The 24,649-nt window shown below is 38.5% G+C and overlaps 1 protein-coding gene across 1 annotated transcript; it reads left to right on the top strand.

Moving 5' to 3' along the window:
* Positions 1-8,966: 8,966 nt before the first annotated feature.
* LOC143683012 (olfactory receptor 13A1-like) lies at positions 8,967-9,911 on the top strand. Its single transcript, XM_077159341.1, has one exon. The coding sequence runs from the start codon at positions 8,967-8,969 to the stop codon at positions 9,909-9,911; it is 945 nt and encodes a 314-aa protein (XP_077015456.1).
* The last annotated feature ends 14,738 nt before the right edge of the window (positions 9,912-24,649 follow it).

The raw sequence follows: 24,649 nt of genomic DNA, 5'->3' as shown, positions 1-24,649 counted from the left end.
GCTTCAGCTAGTTCCATCTCCCTACCCCTTATTATTGGCAGCCCTTCCAACATGAAAAAGTTAGAATGAGCATACCCCAAATACCCCTAAAGAGTGGGTGAAAGATCAAAGGAGAAGGTGGAATTATACAGAGAAGATAGAGTTTTAAAAATGAGTATGATTGCTGAATCATTATACTGATATTTCTTTTAGTCTCCAGTATCTTAGAACAGCTAGAAATAGAAACCAAAATTGTGGAGTTGGAACCCATACCAAACTCTGAAATCTGGCCTACAACTAACTGCTGTGCTGTGCTTTGAAATGCATTGCTATTTGTATTTATTTATTTTTCACAAAAAAAAAGAGTCGATTGTGATGGCAAAAAAAAAAATTTATTCCTTCTGGCCTCTATGATCTGGAGTGGCTAGAAGGAAACATCTGAGTGGTTGGTATGGTAGCCCATGACAAACTCTGGGATCTGTCCTGTAACTACTTGTTGAAGGATGCTTTGAAAACTATTGCTTTTTTTTCTTTCTTTGCCTTATATATATGTTACATTATACAATTAAAAAAGTGTTTAAAATAGAAAGTATGTGCATGAAGATTTTTCTCAATAAAATAAAACCTCTCCAACAACATAAAAAAGTATACATGCAGTATTATTTGTGATTGCAAATTAACGTCCAACACTGGGGACTGGTTGAATAAACTGTGGTTTATTCACAAAGTTAAGTAATGTATAGGCCCAAAAAAAGAAACAGTTCTATCTGGACTGATATGGAGGGATTTCCAAGATATACTTTTAAGTGAAACGATTAAAGGGCAAAAGATATATATATATGTATGTATTATATTATATTATATTATATATATTATATATACATGTAATATATTATATTATGCTTCCTTTTGTGTAACAAAGAACAGTAAATAAGTAAATACACATCATCTGCTTATTTTTGCAAAAATAAACAAGGCAGAAACAGAGCTAATATGATCATTAGAAGGGGTGGTTGAGGATGGGGTGAAAGGAATGTGGAGTGACTTCTGTATATACAACTTTTAGTTTAAGATTGAGTTTTTGAATGGTGTTAATTCTTGAACAAAAAACCCTAAATGACCTAGAAAAAGAAAAACAACACAATGAAATACAAACAAAAAATACATAAACGAACTTGTTTCCTATAAATAACAGAACACCAATGGAGAAAAACAGAAGAATTAACTCGAGTAATTTTTAAGTGCAGTGCTCTGATTTTATATACACAGCCCATGAACAAAAAAGAACTGCAAGAAAATGCCATAGATTATTTGCATTCCTTTAAATTTGTTTTTTTTTCTTGTAAATTTAAATTTGTGAAGATTGCTTTTAAGGCTGTAAGGATGGTGCATCTTGGCAAATACTCCACATGTACTTGGAAGATCATGTATTCTGTTGTTGGGTGAAGAGTTCCATAAATGCCAATTAGGTCACATAATTTGATAGTATTGTTCAAGTCCTCTATAACCTTACTGACTGTCTATGTATTTGTTCTATCATTTAGTTAAGGAACAATGTTTAAATTTCTGATTTTAATTGTGATTTGGCTATATCTTCTTTAAAATCTATCAGTTTTTGTCCCGTGGAAATTGAAATGCTGTTGTTGATGCAAATACATCAAGGATTTGTATGGTTTCTTGGAGAATTGACTTCTTGATCATTATAAAAATTGATCAATTGGACTTCATCAAAATTAAACATTTGTTCTATAAGAGACACTATTTAAAAATGAAAGAAGAGTCAAAAACTAGCAGAAAATATTTGTAAATAGTTATCTGATAAGGAAATTGTATAACAGGTCCTGATTAAGGGAACTAAAAAATAATAATAATAAAATAAAATAAAAACCACAGGAGTGAACTTAATGGCTCACCTTGGTCTTGGGGAAGAGGATTTCTGGGTCCTTTTCTGTCACCAGGGAGCTGGGCAGGGGCTGGACCCCACTGTGTCCTGTCATGAAAGTGGCGGATGAGGGTGGAAGCCACCAGGCAAAGAGATCAATTTACTGTTTCTTACTGTAATATTCCAGCCTCTTTCTCTCACTCTTCCCTGGATGCTCTACAGTGGGTTCTTCTGCCCAAAAGGAGCTACAGAGTCATTGTTTCAGACACTTCCTGCCTGTTTAATTCACCCACACAGTGAATTGAGACTGGGCCACAGAAATGGGAAAACTGCCAATAAACACAAAACATGGATAAAGGATAATTGAAATAAAAGAGACTGTACTGCAAGATCCCATTTACAGGAAATCCAAGAAGAGGCAAAACTAATATAATGTTTTAGAAATAATTCAGTAATCTGGGGGCAGAGGGCAAAGGAAGGCACAAAGTTGATGACAAAAAGACAGAAGAAAGCACTCTGGGGTGATAGAGGAGTTCTGTGTGTTGCTGAGCAGTAGTTGTATGGTGTGAATAATCACCACAATTATAATCTTGGGTTTAATACTGAATATACTGGGATACAATTATTTAGAGTCTTTACTAAAGGGGGAAGAGGGTGAATAATATGCATATCTGAACAAAGCATATGTTTTCTGCCAACAGTTATGCAACTTGAATTAAAATCCAGCCAGAATGAACCCTAATTTGATCTATAAAGTTTCAAAATTCAGAAATAAAAAAGAAGGGCTAAACGAGCACTGAATGGAAATGTGAGCAATTATTGTTTTCCTTAAATGTAGGAAAAATAATAAGATGCATAAAAGAGACAAAAATACTCACAGAATACACTGCACAGTTGCATGTATTTTAGTAATATGTATAATTAGTAGAATACAAAGTTAGACAGTATTACCTTAACTGAATTGGTTTAAAGTTTAGTGAATTCTTCTACTCAGGAACTCATGAAAATATAATGGTGATGCTTTCAAGGCAAATATTGAGGAAAGCACTGCTAGAGAAATTGGCTGCAGTGCTGGGCTGCTCTTGCCCCTAGAAGTCGAGGCTCAAATTGCCCAAGTCTATCCTCAGCACTAACAGAGGATAGTAAATGAGTTAGGAAGCACTAACTTACAGAAAGTATTGGTCATGAGCCATAGAGTCAAGTTTAATTGCCCCTGAGAGATTTCCCGCAGTGTCTGCCTCCCCAGGACAAATGTCTGCCCCTGGTCTTGGGAAAACAGAGGTTGACTTGAAGGCCAATTAAATCCCAGCCCAGACATATCGACAAGAGGGCTAGAGACGCACTTCACAGAGTCGGGTGTCATATTCCCTGCAGCTCCTACTATGGGCTGAAGCCACTTTCCCAGAGAGTCGACCAAGGTCACTGGAGTGTGAAAAGATGAGTGAAGCATTGTCACCCCTTCCTCTGGATTGTAGGCAGAAATATGGAGCTTATAAAACATTTATTTCACAGTAAGAATGGAATTGTTCACACTTCTAGGAACTGTGAATATGGAGGAGTATGCAATTTTCTAATGGCAGCATATGCTGGCTAAATTAACATCTCAAGTTTATGTGAAAAACACATGACCAAGCATAAGATTATCACAGAAAACATCTGATTTCGTGCTCTGTTATATAAAAGGTATAATATCAAAACTTTTTCATGGTTGTTGAGTTTATTCCTATCTTTAATTTTATGTTTTGTTTAATACCTTGTTTACTCTCTCAACTGCCTTGTCAGTAAAACAGTTTAGGACTCTAAGAACCATGTCCATGGTTAGAGAAGACTTGGGGGTCTCCTACTCAGCTATGGCCTCCAGAGAGAACTTTGTGAAATGGTTGCAGATGCAAAACCCTTACCCCAAAGTCAACAGATTGACATTCAAGAAAGGATAAAGGTGCTCAGCTGTTAATGAAAGGAAAGCATTAATCTGACATGCTTTGCTAATAGTGGGTTCATCACTTTGATGAGGTTCATCTAAATATTGTTGTCATTGAAACTCAGAAGTCATAACACCAAGAGAGAGAATACAATGGGGAAAGAACACGTGATACAAGGTCCATAGACAGGTGATTCTTCCCAAATATATTTTAGCATGAATCAAGATGCACAATGTTTGGTGATCCAGGTGGAGTCTTGGCCACTAAATTTCATTGGCTTTATGTTTGTTTAAGTAGCTATAGATTACAGAGAAATTGCACGGAAAATACAGAGCATTCCCATGCACTCTCCCTCCACTTCCACCATGTAGAGTTTCCCCTATTATACAGTCTGTGTTAGTGCAGAACATGTGTTACAATTGATGAACCGATATTGATATATTATCTTAGCTTAAGCCCACAGTTTGCCTTCGGTTTCACTCTTGCATTGCAGAGCTCTATGTGTGTTTTTTAACTTTTTATGTTGAAAAAGTTTAAAACTTTCAGGACACATGCAAATACAAATTCCAACATACCCCAACCTCCCCAGATACACAAATACACCGACTTAATTTTACCATCTTTACTGGCATTCTATCTGTAATTAATCCACTTATCTATCACTCTACCTAGCTATCTTCTGAACATTGGAGAGCAGCTTGCACACATCATACACCTTGAATCCATGTACATTTCTTATGAACAAGTATATTCCCTTATACAATTACCCTAAGTGCAGTTATCAAATTCAAGAAATTTAATGTCGATGTAAAACTTTACAGCTATCTTCCCATTTTTTTCTTATAACGCAATAATGTCCTTTTGAGCTTCTTTGACACCATGCTTAGATCTCTTCCGGTATCACATATTGCATTGCATACTCATCATCTATTTAATTCTCTGTCTTGTATTTTGTAAAATTTTGCAGACACATACAAAATGTAAATCTTCACATCCCAACACCTCCAGAGCAGTGGGATTCATCACCCTGACAATATTGTGGTATCTTCACCATCATCTTTTACTATAACTTTCCCTTCACCCCAAACAGAAACCCTACATTACGCATGAATTCCGCATGGCCCCTGCCTCCCCGCATAGTAGGCTCCACCTTACTTTCAGTCTCTAGGAGTTTTCCCTCTAATATTTTCTTTCTTGTTATCATGGAGCTTAAATGTAACATCCTGAATCTATAATTATCTTGAGGGCTTCAATATCAAATTAACATCTCAAGGGCATACATAAAGTATGTCCTTTACCCTCCAACTTTATATAGTTCTGGAGTCAAATAAAATATTTATCATTATGAGCTCAAAACCATTGATCTATCACCACACTTTATGCATTTCTGTTTAGACCCTTTAGAAAGAAAACAGAGAGTTACAAATAAACATATAATGGTACTGACATTTATATATACCTATTTCATTATCTTTACTGAGATCTATATTTCTTCATTTGACTTCAGTCAATTTTCTATAGTCCTTTGCTTTCAACCTGCAGGAATTCTTTGGCAATTCTAGTAAGGCCATACTGATAAGGTCAAATTCCCCCAGATTTTCTTGATCTGAGGATGCCTAAATTCTTCCCTCAGTTTTGAAATACAGTTTTGCCACATAAAATTTGTGCTTAGCAATTCTTTTGTCCTTTCCTGATAACTAATGTTGTAACAACTTGTAGATCCACTGATAGGCCATTGACAAATTGTGGTTTGTGTGCATTCTATCTCACCATTCATTCCTTTGGTATTGAGTAGCTTGACTTTATATTTTTTTTTAGTTGTAAGAGTGTTACCTAGTCTGTGTATGAGCTTTTGGTCACTTACAAGTATTGTGAATAATTCCTTCCAGTCTTTGATTTCCCTATTCATTTTTAATAGTTTCTGTTGACGAGGAGGTTTTTAATTTTTCTGAAGAATGTCTTATCAGTGAATCTTTTGTGCCCTCTTTAAGAAATTTTGTCTATGAAATGTTGCCTACCAGATGGCAAAGATTTTCTTTTACATTTACATTATAATTTGCTGTCAGAAACTTCAAAAGTTCACCTTCTCTCATAAGGCTATAGTTAATCAATTGTCAATATTTATGAAGAGTGACACAGCAGTCAAAGTTTGTATTTTTGTCATATGACTACTCACTTCTTCCAACAAAAGCTGTTCAAAAGACATTCCTTTGCCATTGAATTTTTTGTTGTTGTTTGCCATAGGATTTTTGAACACATCATCACAAAAATCACTTGATTAAGATATATGGGTCTATTTTTCAACATTTACTCCGTTTCATTGATTTATTTGTCTATCCTTAAACAAAAATGAAATTGTTGTGATTATTGTAGCATTCATCATTCCAGATCTGAGGCCAGGTACTGTAAACCCTCCAGATGTGCTCTCTTCAAAACTGTTTTCTCTTTTATAGGTTCTTTGGGATTCTATATCAATTTTAGAATCAGCTTTTCAATTTCTGTTTTTAAAAATGTTTCCTAGCATTAGGATTGAGATTTGGTTAAATCTACAGATCAGTTAAGATACTACTGACATATAATATTCAGCCTTCCGATTGATGAAATGATATATCCACTATTAATTTCTCTGTTATTTCTCATAGATTTTTAACTAGATGTCTGAGTTTATATAATCTTTTCTAGGCATACCTTTTTGAGTTTTGCTTATTTGTGCTGGTTTCATAAAAGGAGTTGGAAATGGTTTCTGCTCTGTTGTTTTCTGAGTTTCTGCAATACTAATGTTTCTTCATTGGATCTTAAGCTAAAAATCCCAAGTACAGATATCCAAGTGAAGATCATTTTTACAGGGATTTCAATGTATTACACTATTGTAAATGATTTTTATCTTTTCTGTTTCTTTGGGTAGATTTTTAAGTTGTGTTTTCTTTCCCAAAAAAAAGTATGCATTTCCTGTTTTCAAATTTTTTGGCCTAAACATTATTGTAACATTCCCTTACAGTGATTATAAGCTGTATATGATCTGTAGATATATTCTGTCTGTCATTCTTCTTAATGGTAATTACTGTTTTCCCTCCTTTATTTTCTTAATTAGTCTTTCCAGGCTATTATCAAATTGTAAATTTTTCCCTTTGACTAGTGTTTAAATATGTTTATACTCTCTGGCACTTTCACTTTATTTCATTAATTTCTGCTATTACCTTTACCATTTCCTTCTTTTTACTTCTGTTCACTTGTTTCTTAAATTAGAAATTTAGAGTACTGACTTTACATATTAACACTCTCTCCTAAGATACATTTAACTGTAATATAATGTGTTTATAAATTTCTCACCAATCACTGCATGTCTGTTTCCCAAAAGGTATGATCTGATGTAATTTCTGGATCATTCAACTCGAAATATTTTCTAATTTTTCATGGTATTTCTTGGATATATGTGTTATTTAGAAATCTGTCATTAAATTTCCACATGGTTAGCATTTCCCTAGTTATAATATTGCCATTGATTTCTAATTTATTGTCATCAGCAAACATTTGGAAAAATTTCAATATTTTAAAACGTATCCCATCTATCCATTTTAGGAGCAGCACCTATCTAGATGGATAATGTCCCATGTTTTCTGATAAAGGAGAAATCGTGGCCCATTTACACATTTCTGCATTTCCTCGGTTCCCTTGGCTAAGGTTCTTGCTGTGAATTTATTTTCTTCTGATTGGCACTTGCAGGATTTCCAAGTAGAGATAAGATACAGGGCCTTTCTATTTCTGTTACACTGGGGAAGGAGAAATGTGAATTGTTTCTTTGTGTTTATTCACTCTGGACCCAAGTGGCCGAGTCAGACATAACAAGATAGGACTTAACATTGAGTCCAGGTCTCCTCATGAAGAAACCCTGCCAGAGGCACCAGGGCCCTCTCAGGAAGACCTTCCACATCAAGCAAGAGGATTCAACTTTGATTAAGGCTTGGGGTGACATTGATCAGTGAAAAGGAGGGAACACCTGTATTGGGGTTTCCTTTAGGATGGTCCCCTGTAGAATATATGGGGTGGGTGTCAGAACAAGAAACAGGACATTCAGGAGATGCCAAAACTACAGCCTAAATTAAAAGATAAGAATGAGATCTGGGGATGTTTGAGAGATGTTTAGGATATTTCATCTGCAGGCCTTGGAGAGCTGGTTGGATGAGAGGTAAGCAAGATGTAAAACACTATCATTTGCTGAATGAATAAATGTCTCTTCAATGCCTATTATGGCCAGGATCTAAAGATAGAGAAATGAGCCAAAGAGGAGAGGCTCCGCTCTGAAGAAGCCTACACCTGAGAGTTGAATGACTGAGGAGCCAAGTGGGTAAGATAACTGGAACAAGCACAAGATGGAAACATTAGGGAGCAATGGTGACGAGTTTGAGTTGAAGGGTCTGTAGTTCATTAAGGCAGAAAACCACAGAAGTGCTTGAGAATCACAGCTCTGTCATTTGGGAGGGAGATCACCTGGAGTGATAGGTCTGCAAATGTCAGACTGTGGGCAGAACCAGCCACCAGAGTAGGAGGATGGACAAAAAGGATACAGAATGAAGAAAGATGCCCAAGGACAGCTGTGAGGAATCATGCACAGGAAGAAGAGGCATGAAGATCCCCACCTTAAAATGGCTGAAAAGGGCAGCTTCTGAGAAAAGGGCCGGAGATCCATGGTTTTGTCAACTGATGCATAAAAGCCCAGAGATGACCCATTTAAAGGGATTGCTGTGGGAGAAGGAGGCAGAAGCAGTGTCCCCATGGCCATGTCAGCAAATAGCAGTGCATGGATGGGGCAGAGAGAGAGAGATGAGGAACAGGCAGTCCTCTGTAAGGGCTATTCTCTTTGACCTTACTGAATAGGAAGCTTAGGGTGAGGGCAGATGGGCCCAGAACACAGATCTAGATGGCCAAGATTTCAAGGGGAAAATGAAATGAAAAATCAATGAAGGATATATGGTTTTCGGTATATCATTGTGCCGAGGGCTGGTTTTGCAAGTAAATGGGCTTTCAACAATTAAACCAGTTGACTTCTTCATTTGGAAGGGCAGGTGGGTTTTAAAATAGACACACAAGGAAACACAACCCTGAGGAACTTATCATGTAACCTTGTAGAGTTTCCACAGGAAGGGGCCACCACTGATGACCACAGGGACTGGTGCATGGAAGCCATGCCTGGACAGCTGGGGAAGACCAACCAGACACTGATGACAGAGTTTGTGCTGCAGGGGTTCTCAGAGCACCCACAACTGCGTCTACTCCTGCTTGGCTGCTTTTTGTTGCTCTACACCATGGCCTTTGTGGGAAACGCTCTGATCATCACCATCATCACCTGCAGCTCTGGCCTCCACAGCCCCATGTACTTTTTCCTGTTCAACCTAGCCACCATGGACATCATCTGCACCTCTGCTGTGCTTCCCAAGATGCTGGCAGGCCTGGCCTGGGAGGACAACACTATCTCCTTCCAGGGTTGCATGACTCAGCTCTTCTTCCTCATCTGGTGTCTGTCTGCAGAGCTGTTGCTGCTCACAGTCATGGCCTATGACCATTATGTGGCCATCTGCCGGCCACTGCATTATGGGACTCTGATGAGCCTGAGGCTCTGCCTGGTGCTGGCCATGGGAGTCTGGATCGGCTGTGCCATGAACTCTTCAGTCCACGCTATTCTGATGTCAAAACTGTCCTTCTGTGGCCCCAATGTAGTCGCTCACTTCTCCTGTGAGATCCCTCCACTGTTGCTGCTCTCGTGCAGTCCCACCTATGTGAACAGCATCATGACCCTCTTGGCTGATGCCTTCTATGGAGGCATCAACTTCCTGCTCACGCTTGTGTCCTATGGCTTCATCATTGCCAGCATCCTACACATCCGCTCAGCCGAGGGGAAGAGGAGGGCCTTCTCCACCTGCTCCTCCCAACTCATCGTGGTCTCCATCTACTATTCAACTGTGTTCGGTGCCTACATCAGCCCGGCCTCCAGCTACAGCCCTGAGAGAAGCAAATTGGCTTCAGTTCTGACCACGGCTTTGAGCCCCACCCTCAACCCACTCATCTACACTCTGAGGAACAAGGAGGTCAAGGCAGCCCTAGGGAAACTCCTCCCCTTTTGCAGACGTTAAATGCCATTCTTCTCTACTGTTGCTCCCTTTGCCTTTTTCTGAAAATGATTCCTATATAACTATGACCTAACTATTACTATTTTGGCAAAATCATCCTCAGCTATAGGTGCTGCCCAAGCTTGTGTGGCTTGGCAGGAATCAGATGGTTTGATGGAGCATCATGGATACATTTAACTGACTCCTGCATGGTATCTCATGATGAGTACATGATAAATTTGGGTCTACAGAAGCAAACTTAATTCCTTAGAGGCTCTCCTCATGCATGGCACATTCTGGGGAAAGTGCTGAGCTCTGGGTCAGAGAGTCCTGACATCTACAACTGCCCACTAAGGCATATCCTGGTCCCATCTACCTTAGATGTCACATACTTCCCACCACACTCCCTCCACCTTTCCAACACACCAAGGTCTAAAGTAAAGGTTAACTGCTTTTACAGATATTAGCAGTCCTTGGCCCAATACATTGCCCCATTCAAACACTTCCTTTGCCCATACACTTGTTCACAGGGGTCTATTTGCCCAGGATCCCCATTGCATCAGTACACATTCGAAATGAGTTTCCATTCAAACCAGCTCAAATGTCCCCTCCCCTCAAAGTCTTCCATCCTCTGAGCCACAAAGACCAACTTGTACTTCCTGGACCTCTTATGGTCTAATTCCCCAGGATCCTAATCTCTGGCCCAGTCAGCATCGCTATCAGCATTAGGAGTCCCTTCGTGTGGGAAAAATCTCTGCCCTGTTCTGGCCAGTGTGGGGCTCCATCCCATAAACCCTCCACTACACCTAATCATTCTCATCTGGAGGTAGGTTCAGTAGCACATCACTGTACAACTCCTCCACTTGTTCACAAAAAATGACCTATGTATGCACGCATAAATTTGAGTTACATCAGCACACAACACAAACCTACAGCTGCAGCTGCACCAGGTTCTTCTTGAAGCATTTGAAACACTTTAATCCACATTCCATAAAATTGTGCTTACAGGTCATTAGGTCTGATGTTTTGTTGCAGTGGTGATCTTAGTTATAAGGGAAAGGCTTTGGGTTACCTGGTTATGTCCACTGTAGTGGGGTGGTGGAGTAAATGTGTGGTCCAGGTTTGGGGGTTTCCATTATGGATTACTGGAGTGAAAGTTTTATGCTGTGAATTCATTTCTAAAGTTGCAACAAATACAAAACTGTGTGGCTTCAAGTTAAAGCCTGAAGGCTTCTGGCAGCATCACTCCAAACCCTCCATTGTCATGTGGCCACCTTCCCTGTGTCTCTCCTCTGTGCCCATATCTCAATCTCCCCCTCCTTTCTCCTATAAGGAAACCAGTTATTGATTGAGATGAGATCCTTAGGGTAATTACATCAGCAAAGAACCTATTGCAAATAAGGACTCATGCACAGGTTATGGTACATATATTTCTCTGGGAATATTATTCAACACACTAGTCTGCCCTCTTGCCCACCAAAATTTGTGTCTTTACCACGTGGGAAATACATTTACTGCATCTCAATACACCCCCATATCTTAACCCATTACAGCATCAACACTAATTAGAAAGTTTCATTTAAATATTATCAGATCAAAATCCTATATCTCATCAATTAAATCATGTAGACAATGTAGATCATGGGTGAGAACTGGATATGATCTAATAATGCCTAAGTTCCGCACCATCTATGGAATTGCATAACTATAAAACAGTCAACATCTACTAAAATGCAATGGTCAGTAGGCATTGAATAGTCATTCCCATTCCAAAAGTGATAAATTCGAAAAAAATAAGAGAGACACTACTATCAGAAATTTCCAAAACCCAGCAGGGAGAATTTTTTTGAGTCCTAATTTCCTCCATTAATGATGCCCCGAATCTAAAGCAGGCTTTCTCACAGATACAAGGTCATGCATTTGGCTGTCTCAGGAAGATGAAATTTGACAAAGCTGGTAAGTTGCTAGTCCAGTGCCTTGTACTGAACTAGTTGTATAGAACTTTAAGTCTCCCCTGGGTGCTGCTTCCGAAAACTCTATCTACCCTGGTGTGGGCTCAGTCAGCTTGGTCTCTTCTGTACATTAGGACTAAGTCTCAAATTGTATCACAGAAAAAACCCAATGGCAGACAGCATGGGAAATATTTTTTCTTCCACACAAAGGAAGACTGGAGCAAGGCAGGCTTAGCCTGGGAGGGAAAGTTATCATTGTCCCCAGGCAGAAAGCTGTCATTGGACTCATATGTTATCCTGCTCCACTTCTTTAGTGCATGGAGCTACTATCACCTAAAAGAGAAGGCAAGAGCACCATGGGCAAAGGGTCATGCTCTGGCTCATTCTGGGACCAGCAGCTTCCACTGACATCTGTTTAGCCAGATTGAGCATATTGCAGCCATGAAGGATGGAAGCATATTAGGCAGGGAAGAGAGGAGACCCATCATCCTGCCTTCCAGACCTACATCAATGCATTTATTTATTAGTCAGGCCCAGAAGCCCAAAATTGGATTAGAATAGCCAATGGCACTGACCAAACAAAATAACTATTAAAGTAGATCCCCTTTCTCTAGATCAAACTAAAATTGTATCTCCACAGCTGTTATATATCATTGAAGGTCATTCTCTGCAAGATTGATTGGGCCAACATCCAAGGCTGCAAGCAGGGTAAAGACCAATCTGTCTGATTTTCAAGAAAGACTACAAAAATTTTGCTGAATGCTATGGGCTATCCCTAGATGAACCTGGAGCTAGAACTGTTTTACTGTTATGTTTGTCAATGGACTAAAGCCAACTTTGCAACCTTAGTAAATAGACCCAGACTTGACTGGGTAACAGTCTCCACTATTCAGGTGACAAAACTTAAGTAAACATAAAATTTAGGCCTAAGAGTCACTCCCAAGAGAGCCTCTTTTGTTGCTCAGATGTGGCCTCTCTCTCCAGCCAACACAACAAGCAAACTCATCACCCTCCACCTTTCTACGTGGGACATGACTCCCAGGGGTGTAAACCTTCCTGGCAACGTGGGACAGGAATCTTAGAATGAGCTAGGACCCAGCATCAAGGGATTGAGAAAATCTTCTCGACCAAAAAGGGGAAGAGTGAAATGAGACAAACTGTCAATGGCTGAGAGATTCCCAGCAGAGTCGAGAGGTCATCCTGAAGGTTATTCTTATGCATTGAGTAGATATCACTTCGGATAACAAGATGTAATGGAGAGGCTGGAGGGAACTGCCTGAAAATGTAGAGCTGTGTTCCAGTAGCCATGTTTCTTGATGATTATTGAATAATGATATAGCTTTCACAATGTGACTGTGAGAATGTGAACCTTGTGTCTGATGCTCTTTTATCTACCTTGTCAACAGATGAGTAGAACATACAGAATAAAAATAAATAGTAGGGGGAACAAATGTTAAAGTAAATTTAGCTTGAAATGCTTGTGATCAATGAAAGCAAGGGGTAAGGGGTATGGTATGTATAATCTTTTTTTTCTGTTTTTGTTTTATTTCTTTTTCTGTTGTCTTTTTATTTCTTTTTCTGAATTGATACAAATGTTCTAAGAAATGATGAATATGCAACTATGTGATGATATTGAGAATTACTGATTATATATGTAGAACAGAATGATCATATGTTAATGTTTTTGTTTGTTGTTAATTTTTTAATTAATAAATAAATAAATTTTTAAAAAGTTAAGTAAACAGCTCCCACTCTAGAAACTGAAAGGCCACGAAACATCAAAACACTTACTTTACAATTAATGCAATTGCAGGCATTTCCGAAAGCATCCCAAGACCTCATGGGAATGTCATTATTACCAATAAACAGGGAACTGAAAAACTGACTGCTTTAATATAAGAGCAGATATCATGGCAATTCTGCCAATCCACATCCTCCATCATGTAATGGCCATTGACTGGCCTCCCAGTGTATTTTTGGCTTGCTTCCAGCCCTCACACTTAACAAGCAATGGGAAAAAGATGAAAATTAATACAGCACAAATTTCACTTTCTTAACTGACACTCCTGTTACCTCTGCTATTAATCTCTGCCTATAAGCAGTCCACACCACTGAGTAAATATGTGGTAGATATTGTAGGCGTCTCTAATCAAACTCAAACCTCTTCTAAATGAGTCTCAATCTCAGTTATCCTAGGGCCAGTCACAAAAATGAATTCTTTCCTACTTTGTGATACTGTACCAGTTAACCTATTAGGACAAGGGTCTAAGTTCATAGGAATGGGTTCTCAAGCTAAATGAGAAGGGGGAAATCATTTTATTCCTACCTGACCCAAGATCTCTTTTAGACCAGAAGAATTTATATGTCACATGGACATATTAAACTTTAAAAATGATTTTACCCTCAAAAACTCAGTAGATAATACTCTCTGGGCTTCCATCTCCAAAGGGTTTGGTTCCAATCTCCTATGGATGTAGGAAAAAATTAAAAGTTCAGAAATAATTTGAATCTGAATAGGCCAATCTGAATCCCAACCCAAATATTATCATATCCCCTCAAACCAGAAACCACTAGAGATTAAACATGCATCTAGATTTTGTACAGAGACCTTAACAATCGTACACACCATTCCCTGCAAAGTTCCCATCCTACCTGTTAGAAAACCCAATGAGAAATGAAAACGACGTGTCCAACCTAAGAGCAATAAATAAAATAGCCATTTCTTGCTTATCCAGAACACAAAATCCTCCTCTACTACTATCCCAGGTTGTCCCTGGAATACCCATGTCATGTGGATTTCTCTGCAGGGCATCTTTTAGCATACTCCTATCCAATACCTGCTGGCCAATATCTATTCCCATTCACAGAAAATAAATTATGGTATACCTAGACTGTTAATCCTCGGGGATTCACAGAATCACCCAGACACTTTTCACAAACATGTAAAAATGACTAACAAGACATAACCTTTCCCTCAGGCAACACTCATAAACTATACTGAGGATCTCCTTGTAAGTGCCCCTAATAAACAAATATGTCAAGTTCACTCCCAACATTTACTACAACAGTGATCTGAAGGGGTCATATATCTCTTAGGGACATACCCCAATTTGTGCCACAAGAAATCACATATCGAAAACATATTGTTCTCCAAATAAGGACTTTATTAAACCTCAATATCATCCCTTCCATACAAGATATTCCTAAATTACAGACTCAGAAGCAACTGAGGGATTGCTTAGGTTTTTGTGTGCATTTCCAAACTTCCCCCTCCTATTCTAACATCTCTATAAACTTCCAAACAGTCATACCTGAGTCTGAGCTGGATGAAATCCAGATCATTGGTTTTCATAATCTGAAGGAAGCACTACAAGACACCTCTGCCTTTGTTCTTCCTAATGACCTTCTCTTCCAACTGCATGTCCATGAAAAATGAGAAATACTTTAGGAATATTAACCCAAGTGCATGGAGCAGTCAGTAGGCCCATTAGATGCTCCAGTAGCTTGAGCATAGCCAATTGCCTCAAGTCACTGGTTGCAATAGCCAAATTGTTGAAGTTACTGCAGATATAGGTATGCAGAATCAACTTGATCTTTTTGTTCTTCATGTTGTGGAATCCTTGCTCAATTCCACCTTAACCCAACATCTCTCTGCGGCATAACTCTCATGTCTCATCTGCACATTCATAAGATCTCCTCCCAAAACTCTCTGGTCCCATACCCCCAATGGTGGAGCACCTGACCATGACTACATAACTCCTATTGAAACCATATTTTCCCCTAGGCCTAATCTCAAGTTAACCCAAATAGCCAACCCAGATCTAATTCTCTTTACTAATGGGTCATATTTAAAAACTGAATCCCCAACAGCAGATGATAACTGGATATGGAGTAATTATCTTTAAAAAAGATCATGAGTGCAGAATTAATCCATAAAAAAAACTTCTACCCAACAGACAGAATTAACAACCCTTACTTCAGTTTGCCAAATATCTGAAGGCTAAAGAGCACACATTTACATCAATACCAGATGTGCCTTTGCTGTAGTAGATAATTTTGATGTGCTCTGGAAACAGCGAGCCTGTCTTACTTAATCTGGAACCACCATTAGGAAAAGAAACTTTGTAGCTAAATTATTAGAAGTTCATTTGCTACCTATGGCCACTGCTGTTATTCCAAATAAATCTCACACCCATGAAATCCTCAACTCAAATAAAAGCATGGACAATGACTTGGTTGATCAGGCCACTTAGGTGGCAAGTTGAAATCTCTCCCCAAAACCAATTGAAATTTTTTCAGTGGATCAAGACCTTATGGTTGCAAGCTTGAGAACATAATAAAATATCAGGGGAGTTCCAGGAAGATGATGGAACAGGATAGGTCGAGTTCATGCCTTGTTCCAAGGAACAGCTGCAGAAGGGGATGGGAAGGCAACTGAGATGGCAATTCCAGAGTGTAAAGACCTGGGAGACCCTTCTCCACCATATAGGGAGGCCCACATTGCAAAAGCTGAGGAACTGGGAAGCAGAGACTGTCCAGCTGGTGCAAATAGCCTAATGCATAAGCCTGGAGCCCTCAGGAGCGCAAGGACGGGGAGAGGGGACTACACGTAAACCAAGCCACATTCCCTGAATGTCCTATCCTCACCAGCACAGCCTCATGACCCATGACTCACCCCACATCCCATACACCTGAACCCTGTCACCTACCACTCCTCCCCATGCTCCAAGCACCCCCATCTCACCAAACCCCATGCACATACCTGCTCCACACCCCTACCCCAAGCACACACACACCTGCCCCAGCCCAACCCACCTCTCCTGCAAAACTGCAGTCTTGTCCTGCCCCTCCCAAGCCCTACTTCCCAGTTCCTGCCCCCTGCAAGCAGTCAACAGCACATAAAGGCTGTGGGCACTCACCTCCATACCCAAGCTACATCCACCCTCAGCCCACACAGTCCTGCAGCCACACTTCGCCCACCCGAACTCTGCACATGTGTACATCCGTTTACAGCCCTCCAAGATCTGGGCATGCACACTAACTCAGTCATGCCCCCAGCTCTGGGCATGTACTGACTTGCACAGCCAAGCTACATCTGCCCCAGCCCACCCAGGTGCAACACCAATGTGCTGTCCAGAACTCTATGCATGCACAAAAAAGGAGCCCCACAAACACAAGCATACACCAACGCCCCACCCCTCAGACCTGTACACCTGCACAGCCACATCCTACCAGCCACAGGACACCCATACTCAGAGTCATCAGCATAAAATCCCCAGCGTGCACCTATACCTGTACTGCAATGCATCACCACACTGCTGTACCCTGACACATGCCCTGCATCCTACTCCACATCCACCCTGCAAATACAAAGCCTTAGACAATGGAAGGAAATCAACTTCTTCAAAGCAAATCAATCAAGATATTTACATGCCACGAAGACGGCAGAACATCCCTAAGCATATCATAATGCAGACAGATATAGCCCAGCTTAACAACCAAATTAAAACACCAGAGGAAAGTGGTGCGACAGTTGCTCAGTAGCAGAATTCTCACCTGACATGCTGGAAACCCAGGTTCAATTCCTAGTGCCTGCCCATGTAAAAAAAAAAAAAAAAAACAGAGGAGACACAGATGTTTGAACAACTAATCAAAGATGTTCATATAACTCTACTAAATAACGTAAATGGTCTGGATAATGACATAAAGGAGATCAAGACAGTAGAAGAGCATAAAGAGGAATTTGAAAGAACAAATAGAAAAATAACAGATATCACAGAGATTAAAGATGCTGTAGACCAAATAAAAAACATACTAGAGACACACAACAGCAGATATGAAGAGGCAGAAGAAAGAATAAGCAAACTAGAAGATAGGGCAACTGATTTCAAACACTTAAAACAGCAAATGGTAAAAAAAAAAAAGATGGAAAACTTTAAACTGCATCTCATGGAAATGATGGACAAACAAACTGTGCAAATATAAGAATCATTGGTGCCCCCAGAAGCAGAAGAGAAGAGTAAAGGGCTAGGAAGATGAGTTGAGGATATAATGGGAAGAAACTTCCCAACTCTTATAAAGGACATAAATATGCAAGTCAAAGAAGCTCAGTGAACTCCAAACAGAATAAATCTAAGTAGGTCTTCCTCAAGACACATACTAATCAGTCTGTCAAATGTTGAAGAGAAGCAGAAAATCCTGAAAGTGGTAAGGAAAAAACAGTCTACTACATACAAGGGTAACCACATAAGACTGAGTTCTACTCAGCTGGCACCGTGGAGGTGAGAAGGCACTGGTATGATATATTTAAGAGCCTAAAAGAAAAGGGCTTCCAGCTAAGAATTCCATACCCAGCTGAATTGTCCTTCAAAACTGAGGGAGAGATTAATATTTTCAAAGACAAACAAATACTGAAAGAATTTGTCAACAAGAGATCAGCCCTATAAGAAATACTAAAGAGAGTTCTGCCAGTTGAAAAAAAAGACAGGAGTGGGACACCTGGAGGAAGGCACAGAATTGAAAAGTACCATTAATGGTAACTTAAAGGATAAAAAGAGAAAGAGGGAAAAGAATACATAGATCTGACAAATAAAATCCAGAAGATAAGATGGTATATTAAAGAAACACCTTTTCAATAATAACTTTGAATGTTAATGGACTAAAATTACCAATTAAAAGAAACAGATTGGCAGAATGAATTAAGAAATATAATCCATTCATATGCTGCTTACAAGAGACTCATCTTAGAAACAAGGATACAAATGGATTGAAAGTGAAATGATGGAAAAAGATGTTCCATGAAAGTTGTAACCAAAAGAAAGCAGGAATAGCTATACTAATGTCAGGCAAAATAAAGTTTAAATGTAAAGACATCGTAAGAGACAAACAAAGACACTAAATATTAATAAAAGGGACAATTCACCAAGAAGAAATAACAATCAAATTTTGTTTATGCTTCCAGTCAAGGAGCTCCAAAGTACATGAGACAGACATTGGCAAAACTGAAGGGAGTAATAGATGTTTCAACAATAATAGTAGGAGACTTCAATACACTACTCTCCTCTACAGATAGAACAACAAGACAGAAGATCAACAAAGAAATAGAGATGTTAAACAACCTGATAAATGAATTAAACCTAACAGACATATATAGGTCATTAAACCCCAAAACACCAGGATATACATTCTTCTCCAGTGCTCATGGAACAATCTCCAAGATAGATCTTATTCTGGGGCACAAAACAGGTCTTTATACATTTTGAAACACTGACTTTCTCTGATCACAATGGAATGAAGCTAGATATCAAAAACCACCAAAGAAAAGAACTTTCACGAATATACAGAGATTAAATAACACACCTTTAAACAATCAATGGGTCAAAGAAGAAATTGCTATAGAAATCAGTAGCTATCTGGAGATGAATGAAAATGAGAATACAACATATCAGAACTTATGGGATGAGGCAAAGGCTGTGCTGAGAGGGGAAACTTATTGCCTAAATGCCTATATTAAAAACCAAAAAAGGAGCAAAATTTGAGGACTGAATTGCTCACCTGGAAGACCATGAGAAAGAACAGCAAACTAACCCCAAAACAAATAGAAGGAAAGAAATAACAAAGATGAAAGAAGAATTAAATGAATGGGGAAAAAAAAGAACAATAGAATCAATAAAAGCAAAAGTTGGTTCTTTGAGAAAATCAATATAATTGATGGGCCACCAGCAAGATTGACAAAGATAAAAGGAGAAAGGATGCAAATAAACAAAATCAGAAATGAGAAGAGGGTCATTACCAGAGACCCTGAAGAAATAAAATAAATCATAAGAGGATATTCTAAACAATTATATGCCAACAAACTAGACAACCTAGATGAAATGGACAAATTTCTGGAAATACACAAACACACAAGCTACACTGACTCAGGAAGAAATGGAAGATCTCAACAGATCAATCAAAAGTAAAGAGATTCAATCAGTCATCAAAAATCTACTACAAAGAAAAGCCCAGGGCCAGATGGCTTCACAGGGGCATTTTTTTTAATTTATTTTACTTATTAAGCATACCAACATACAAATACAAGCACTCTTACCATATGATCATTCCATTCTTCATATATAACTAGTAATTCACAATATCATCACATAGTTGTATATTCATCATCATGATCATTCCTTAGAACATTTGCGTCAATTCAGAAAAAGAAATTAAAATAAACCATAAAAAAATTCATACATACCATACCCCTTACCCCTCCCTTTCATTGATCTACTAAATAGATCTACTAAATTAGCATTTCAATCTACTAAATTTATTTTAACATTTGTTCCCCCTATTATTTATCTATTTTTAATCTATATGTTTTACTCATCTGTCTGTAAGGTAGATAAAAGGAACATCAGACACAAGATTTTCACAATCATACAGTCACACTGTGAAAGCTATATCATTATACAATCATCTCCAAGAAATATGGCTACTGGAGCACAACTCTACATTTTCAGGCATTTCCCTCCAGCCTCTCCAAGACACCTTAACTAACAAGGTGATATCTATTTAATGCGTAAGAATGACCTCCAGAATAACCTCTTGACTCTGTTTGGAATCTCTCAGCCATTGACACTTTATTTTGTCTCATTTCACTCTTCCCCCTTTCAGTTGAGAAGGTTTGCTGCTGAGTCCCAGCTCATTCTAGGATTTCTGTCCCATGTTACCAGGAAGGTTCACAACCCTGAGAAGGGGAGGGCAGTGAGTTTGCTTGTCATGTCAGCTAAGAGAGAGAGGCCAAATCTGAGCAACAAAAAAGGTTCTCTTTGGGGTGACTCTTAGGCCTAATTTTAAGTAGGCTTGACCTATCCTTTGCAGCGTTAAGTTTCATATGAACAAACCCCAAGATTGGGAGCTCAGCCTATTGCTTTGGTTGTCCCCACTGCTTGTGAAAATATCAAGAATTCTCCACTTGGGGAAGTTGAATTTTCCCCCTTTCTCACCATTCCCCCAGGGGTACTTTGCAAATACTTTTTTATTCACTCACAGGGGAATTTTATCAAACATTCCAAAAAGAAGTAACATCAATCCTGCTCAAATTTTTACAAAAATTTAAGGAAAAAGGAACTCTACTTAACTCATTTTGTGAAGCTAGTATCATTTTAATACCAAAACTGGGCAAAGATGTTAAAAGAAAGGAAAACTGTAAGCCAATCTCCCTAATGAATATAGGTGCAAAAATTCCCGACAAAATATTAGCAAACTAAATCCAACCACACGTTAAAAGAGTTATACATTGAGATCAAGTGGGGTTTATACCAGGAATGTAAGGATGCTTCAACACAAGAAAATCAATTAATGTAGTACAGCACATTAACAAATTGAAAAGGAAAAATCACATGATTATCTTAATTGATGCTGAAAAGCATTTGACAAAATTCAACTTCCTTTTCTGATAAAATCACTTCAAAAGATAGGAATCAAAGATAACTACCTCAACATGTTAAAGGGAATGTATGAAAAACCGATAGCCAGCATTGTACTCAGTGGAGAAAGACTGACAGCTTTCCCCCTAAGATCGGGAACAAGACAAGGATGCCCACTGTCACTACTATTACTCAACATTGTGCTAGAAGTTCTAGCTAGAGCAATCAGGCAGGAGAAAGAAATAAAATGTATCCAAATTGGAAAGGAAGAAGTAAAACTTTCATTATTTGCAGATGACATGGCACTATACTTGGAAAATCCTGAGAAATCCGCAGCAAAGTTACTTGAGCTAATAAACAAATTTAGCAAGATGGCAGGATTTAAAATTAATGTGCAAAAATCAGTAACGTTTCTATACACAAGCAGTGACCTAACTGAGGAGTCAGTTAAGGAAAAAATTCCATTCAAAATAGCAACTAAAAGAATCAAATACTTAAGAATGAACTTAACTACAGATGTAAAGGACTTATACACAGAACACTACATAACATTGCTAAAAGAAACCAAAGAAGATCTTAACAGGTGGAAAGAAATTCCCTGCTCATGGATAGGAAAGCTAAATATGGTTAAGATGTTGCATCTACCCAAATTGATCTACAGATTCAACACAGTACCAATCAAAATACCTACTTCAAAGATGGGAAAAGCTAATTAGCAAATTCATCTGGAAGGGAAAGAAACCCCAAATAGCCAAAAACATCCTTAAAAAGAAGAACTAAGTGGGAGGATTCCCACTCCCTGACTGTAAAACCTATTATAAAGCCGCAATGGTCAAAATAGCATGGTACTGACACAAAGACAGAAGCATTAATCAATGAGATCAAATAGAGAGTGCAGAAATAGACCACCAAATCTATAATCAATTGATTTTTGACAAGGCTCCCAAATCCTCTGAATTGGGACAAAATAGTCTTTTCAATGAATGAGCATGGGAGAACTGGATATCCATGGCCAAAAGAATGAAATAGGACCCCTACCGTACATGGGCATTTATATAGCAAAAATTAACTCAAAGTGGATCAAACACCTAAATATAAGAACTAGTACCACAAAGCCTCTAGAATAAAATGTAGGGAGACATCTTCAAGACCAAGTAATAGGGGGTAGCTTCCTAAACTTTATACCCAAAGCACAAACAACAAAAGAAAAAACAGATAAATGGGAACTCCTCAAAATCAAATGTTTTACAACCACACATGCTCTTTAAGACCAAAGGAAGAAATATTTCTTTGGTCTGGAACTTAAATTTTCTGTAGCACTTAATCTAAGTCAACCTATCTGTATATCTCATTTGAACAATTGAAACACAGGGAGTCGAGAATAAGAATGAGGTCCTTTAATCCTGTATAGCTTAATGTAATGCCAGGATACATCCTAGAGTATATAAAGTGGTCTATAAGTAATATTACTGTACCGAAGATGAACAAGATTGAAAGGGGTCACATAGACTGATGTGTCCCGCTAATTAACACTAGAAATATCAATTAGTTCTTGCAAGAATTACTTCAAAGGTATGATTCATATACAAAGAGTGTTTAAGTCCAGGGTACAGGGGAAACTGCTATTGCATGCAATGGACAGATAAATGGGAACTCCTCAAAATCAAATGCTCCTGCACCTCAAAAGACTTTGTAAAAAAGGTGAAGAGGCAGACAATTCAATGGGAGAAAATATTTGGAAATCACATATCAGACAAGGTATTGATATCCTGTATACACAAAGAAATCATACAACTCAACAACAAAAGAACAAACATCCCAATTATAAAGTGGGCTAAAGATATGAACAGGTATTTTTCTGAAGAGCAAATACAGATGGCTCAAAAACACATGAAGAGATGCTCATTCTCAATGGCTATAAGGGAAATGCAGCTCAAGACTACAGTGAGGTACTACCTCATATCTATAAGAATGGCTCCTATTAAGCAAACAGGAAACTATAAATGTTGGAGAGGATGTAGAGAAACTAGGACACTTATGTACTGCTGGTGGGAATGTATAATGGTGCAGCCACTATGGAAGACTGTTTGGTGGTTCCTTAGGAAACTAAATATTGAGTTGCCCTATGACCCAGCAATAGCACTACTAGGTATATACCCAGAAGGGTTGACAGCAGTGACACAAACAGACATTTGCACACTGATATTCACAGCAGCATTATTCACAATCACCAAAAAATGGAAATAATCCAAATGCCCATAACAAAATGTGGTATATACATATGATGGAATATTATGCAGCAGTAAGACAAAATGATATCCTGAAGCACATGACAAGATGGATGAACCTTGAGGACATAATGCTGACTGAAATAAGCCAGACACCAAAGGATAGATACTGTATGATTCCACTTTTATGATCATGATAAAGGTAAAATCAGAGACTTATAATACAGAATATAGAGGACTTAGAGATACGTAGAAGTTAGAGATGGGTGAACAGTCAGCTAATGAGATTGAACTTCAATGTAAGGGAATAGATAGAAGTGAAGGGAAATCTTTAGTGGGTCTATAAGTAATATTACCATATTGAAGGTGAGCAAGATTTAAAAGGGTCACATAGACCTATGTGTCCCATTGACTGACACTAGAAATATAAATTAATTCTTGCAAGAATTACATCAAAAGTATGATTCATGTACAAAGAGTGTTTAAGTCCAGAGTACAGGGGGAATGACTATTGCATGCAATGGGCTATGTTCAAAAGGAAAACATCAGCAACAACAGAGGTAAATAATGGAGAGAATGACAAGAATTAAGAGGAGGTTTAGATTTCCTATTTGGTAATGGTGTGTTTATTGGTTATCTTTCTCTTAGGAACAATGAAATTATCTAAAATTGAGAGTGTTGATGGACTGTGGATTTACGGCACTAAACGTGAAGCCTGATAAATGCAGGTGGCTGAAGGAAGCACTGACTGAGAAGTAGACAGGCAAATGATGGTGTATACATGTGATCAAATGTTGGGCTGAAACAAAAAGGAACGAAGTCGTGAGGCACGCAATGATGTGAATGAACATATGGGACATTTGGTAAGGTAAAATGAGCCAGAAACAAAAGAATAATTATGCTATGGTCTCCTTTAGAAAATGCTTATAAGAAAACAGGGACCTAGATTGTAAGCTTTTATAGCAGACACATTTAGTCTGCATTGGTAATTATTATCTCTGGATTTTGAGAGGCTGTTTTATATATCTATACATAACCTGATATTTAGAGATAAGAATGAAGCCAATCAGATTGGGATTAAAGTAATTCAGAACACAGGGGTAATGAAGACATTGTCTATATTTTACAACCACACATGCTCTTTAAGACCAAAGGAAGAAATATTTCTTTGG

This window comes from Tamandua tetradactyla, chromosome 5, assembly GCF_023851605.1.
Source record: "Tamandua tetradactyla isolate mTamTet1 chromosome 5, mTamTet1.pri, whole genome shotgun sequence".
Lineage (NCBI taxonomy): Eukaryota > Metazoa > Chordata > Mammalia > Pilosa > Myrmecophagidae > Tamandua > Tamandua tetradactyla.
This window is presented reverse-complemented; position numbering and strand designations above follow the sequence as displayed.

Excerpts from the sequence above, each read along its gene's own strand:
- LOC143683012 (XM_077159341.1), top strand. The coding sequence starts at position 8,967 with ATGCCTGGACAGCTGGGGAAGACCAACCAGACACTGATGACAGAGTTT.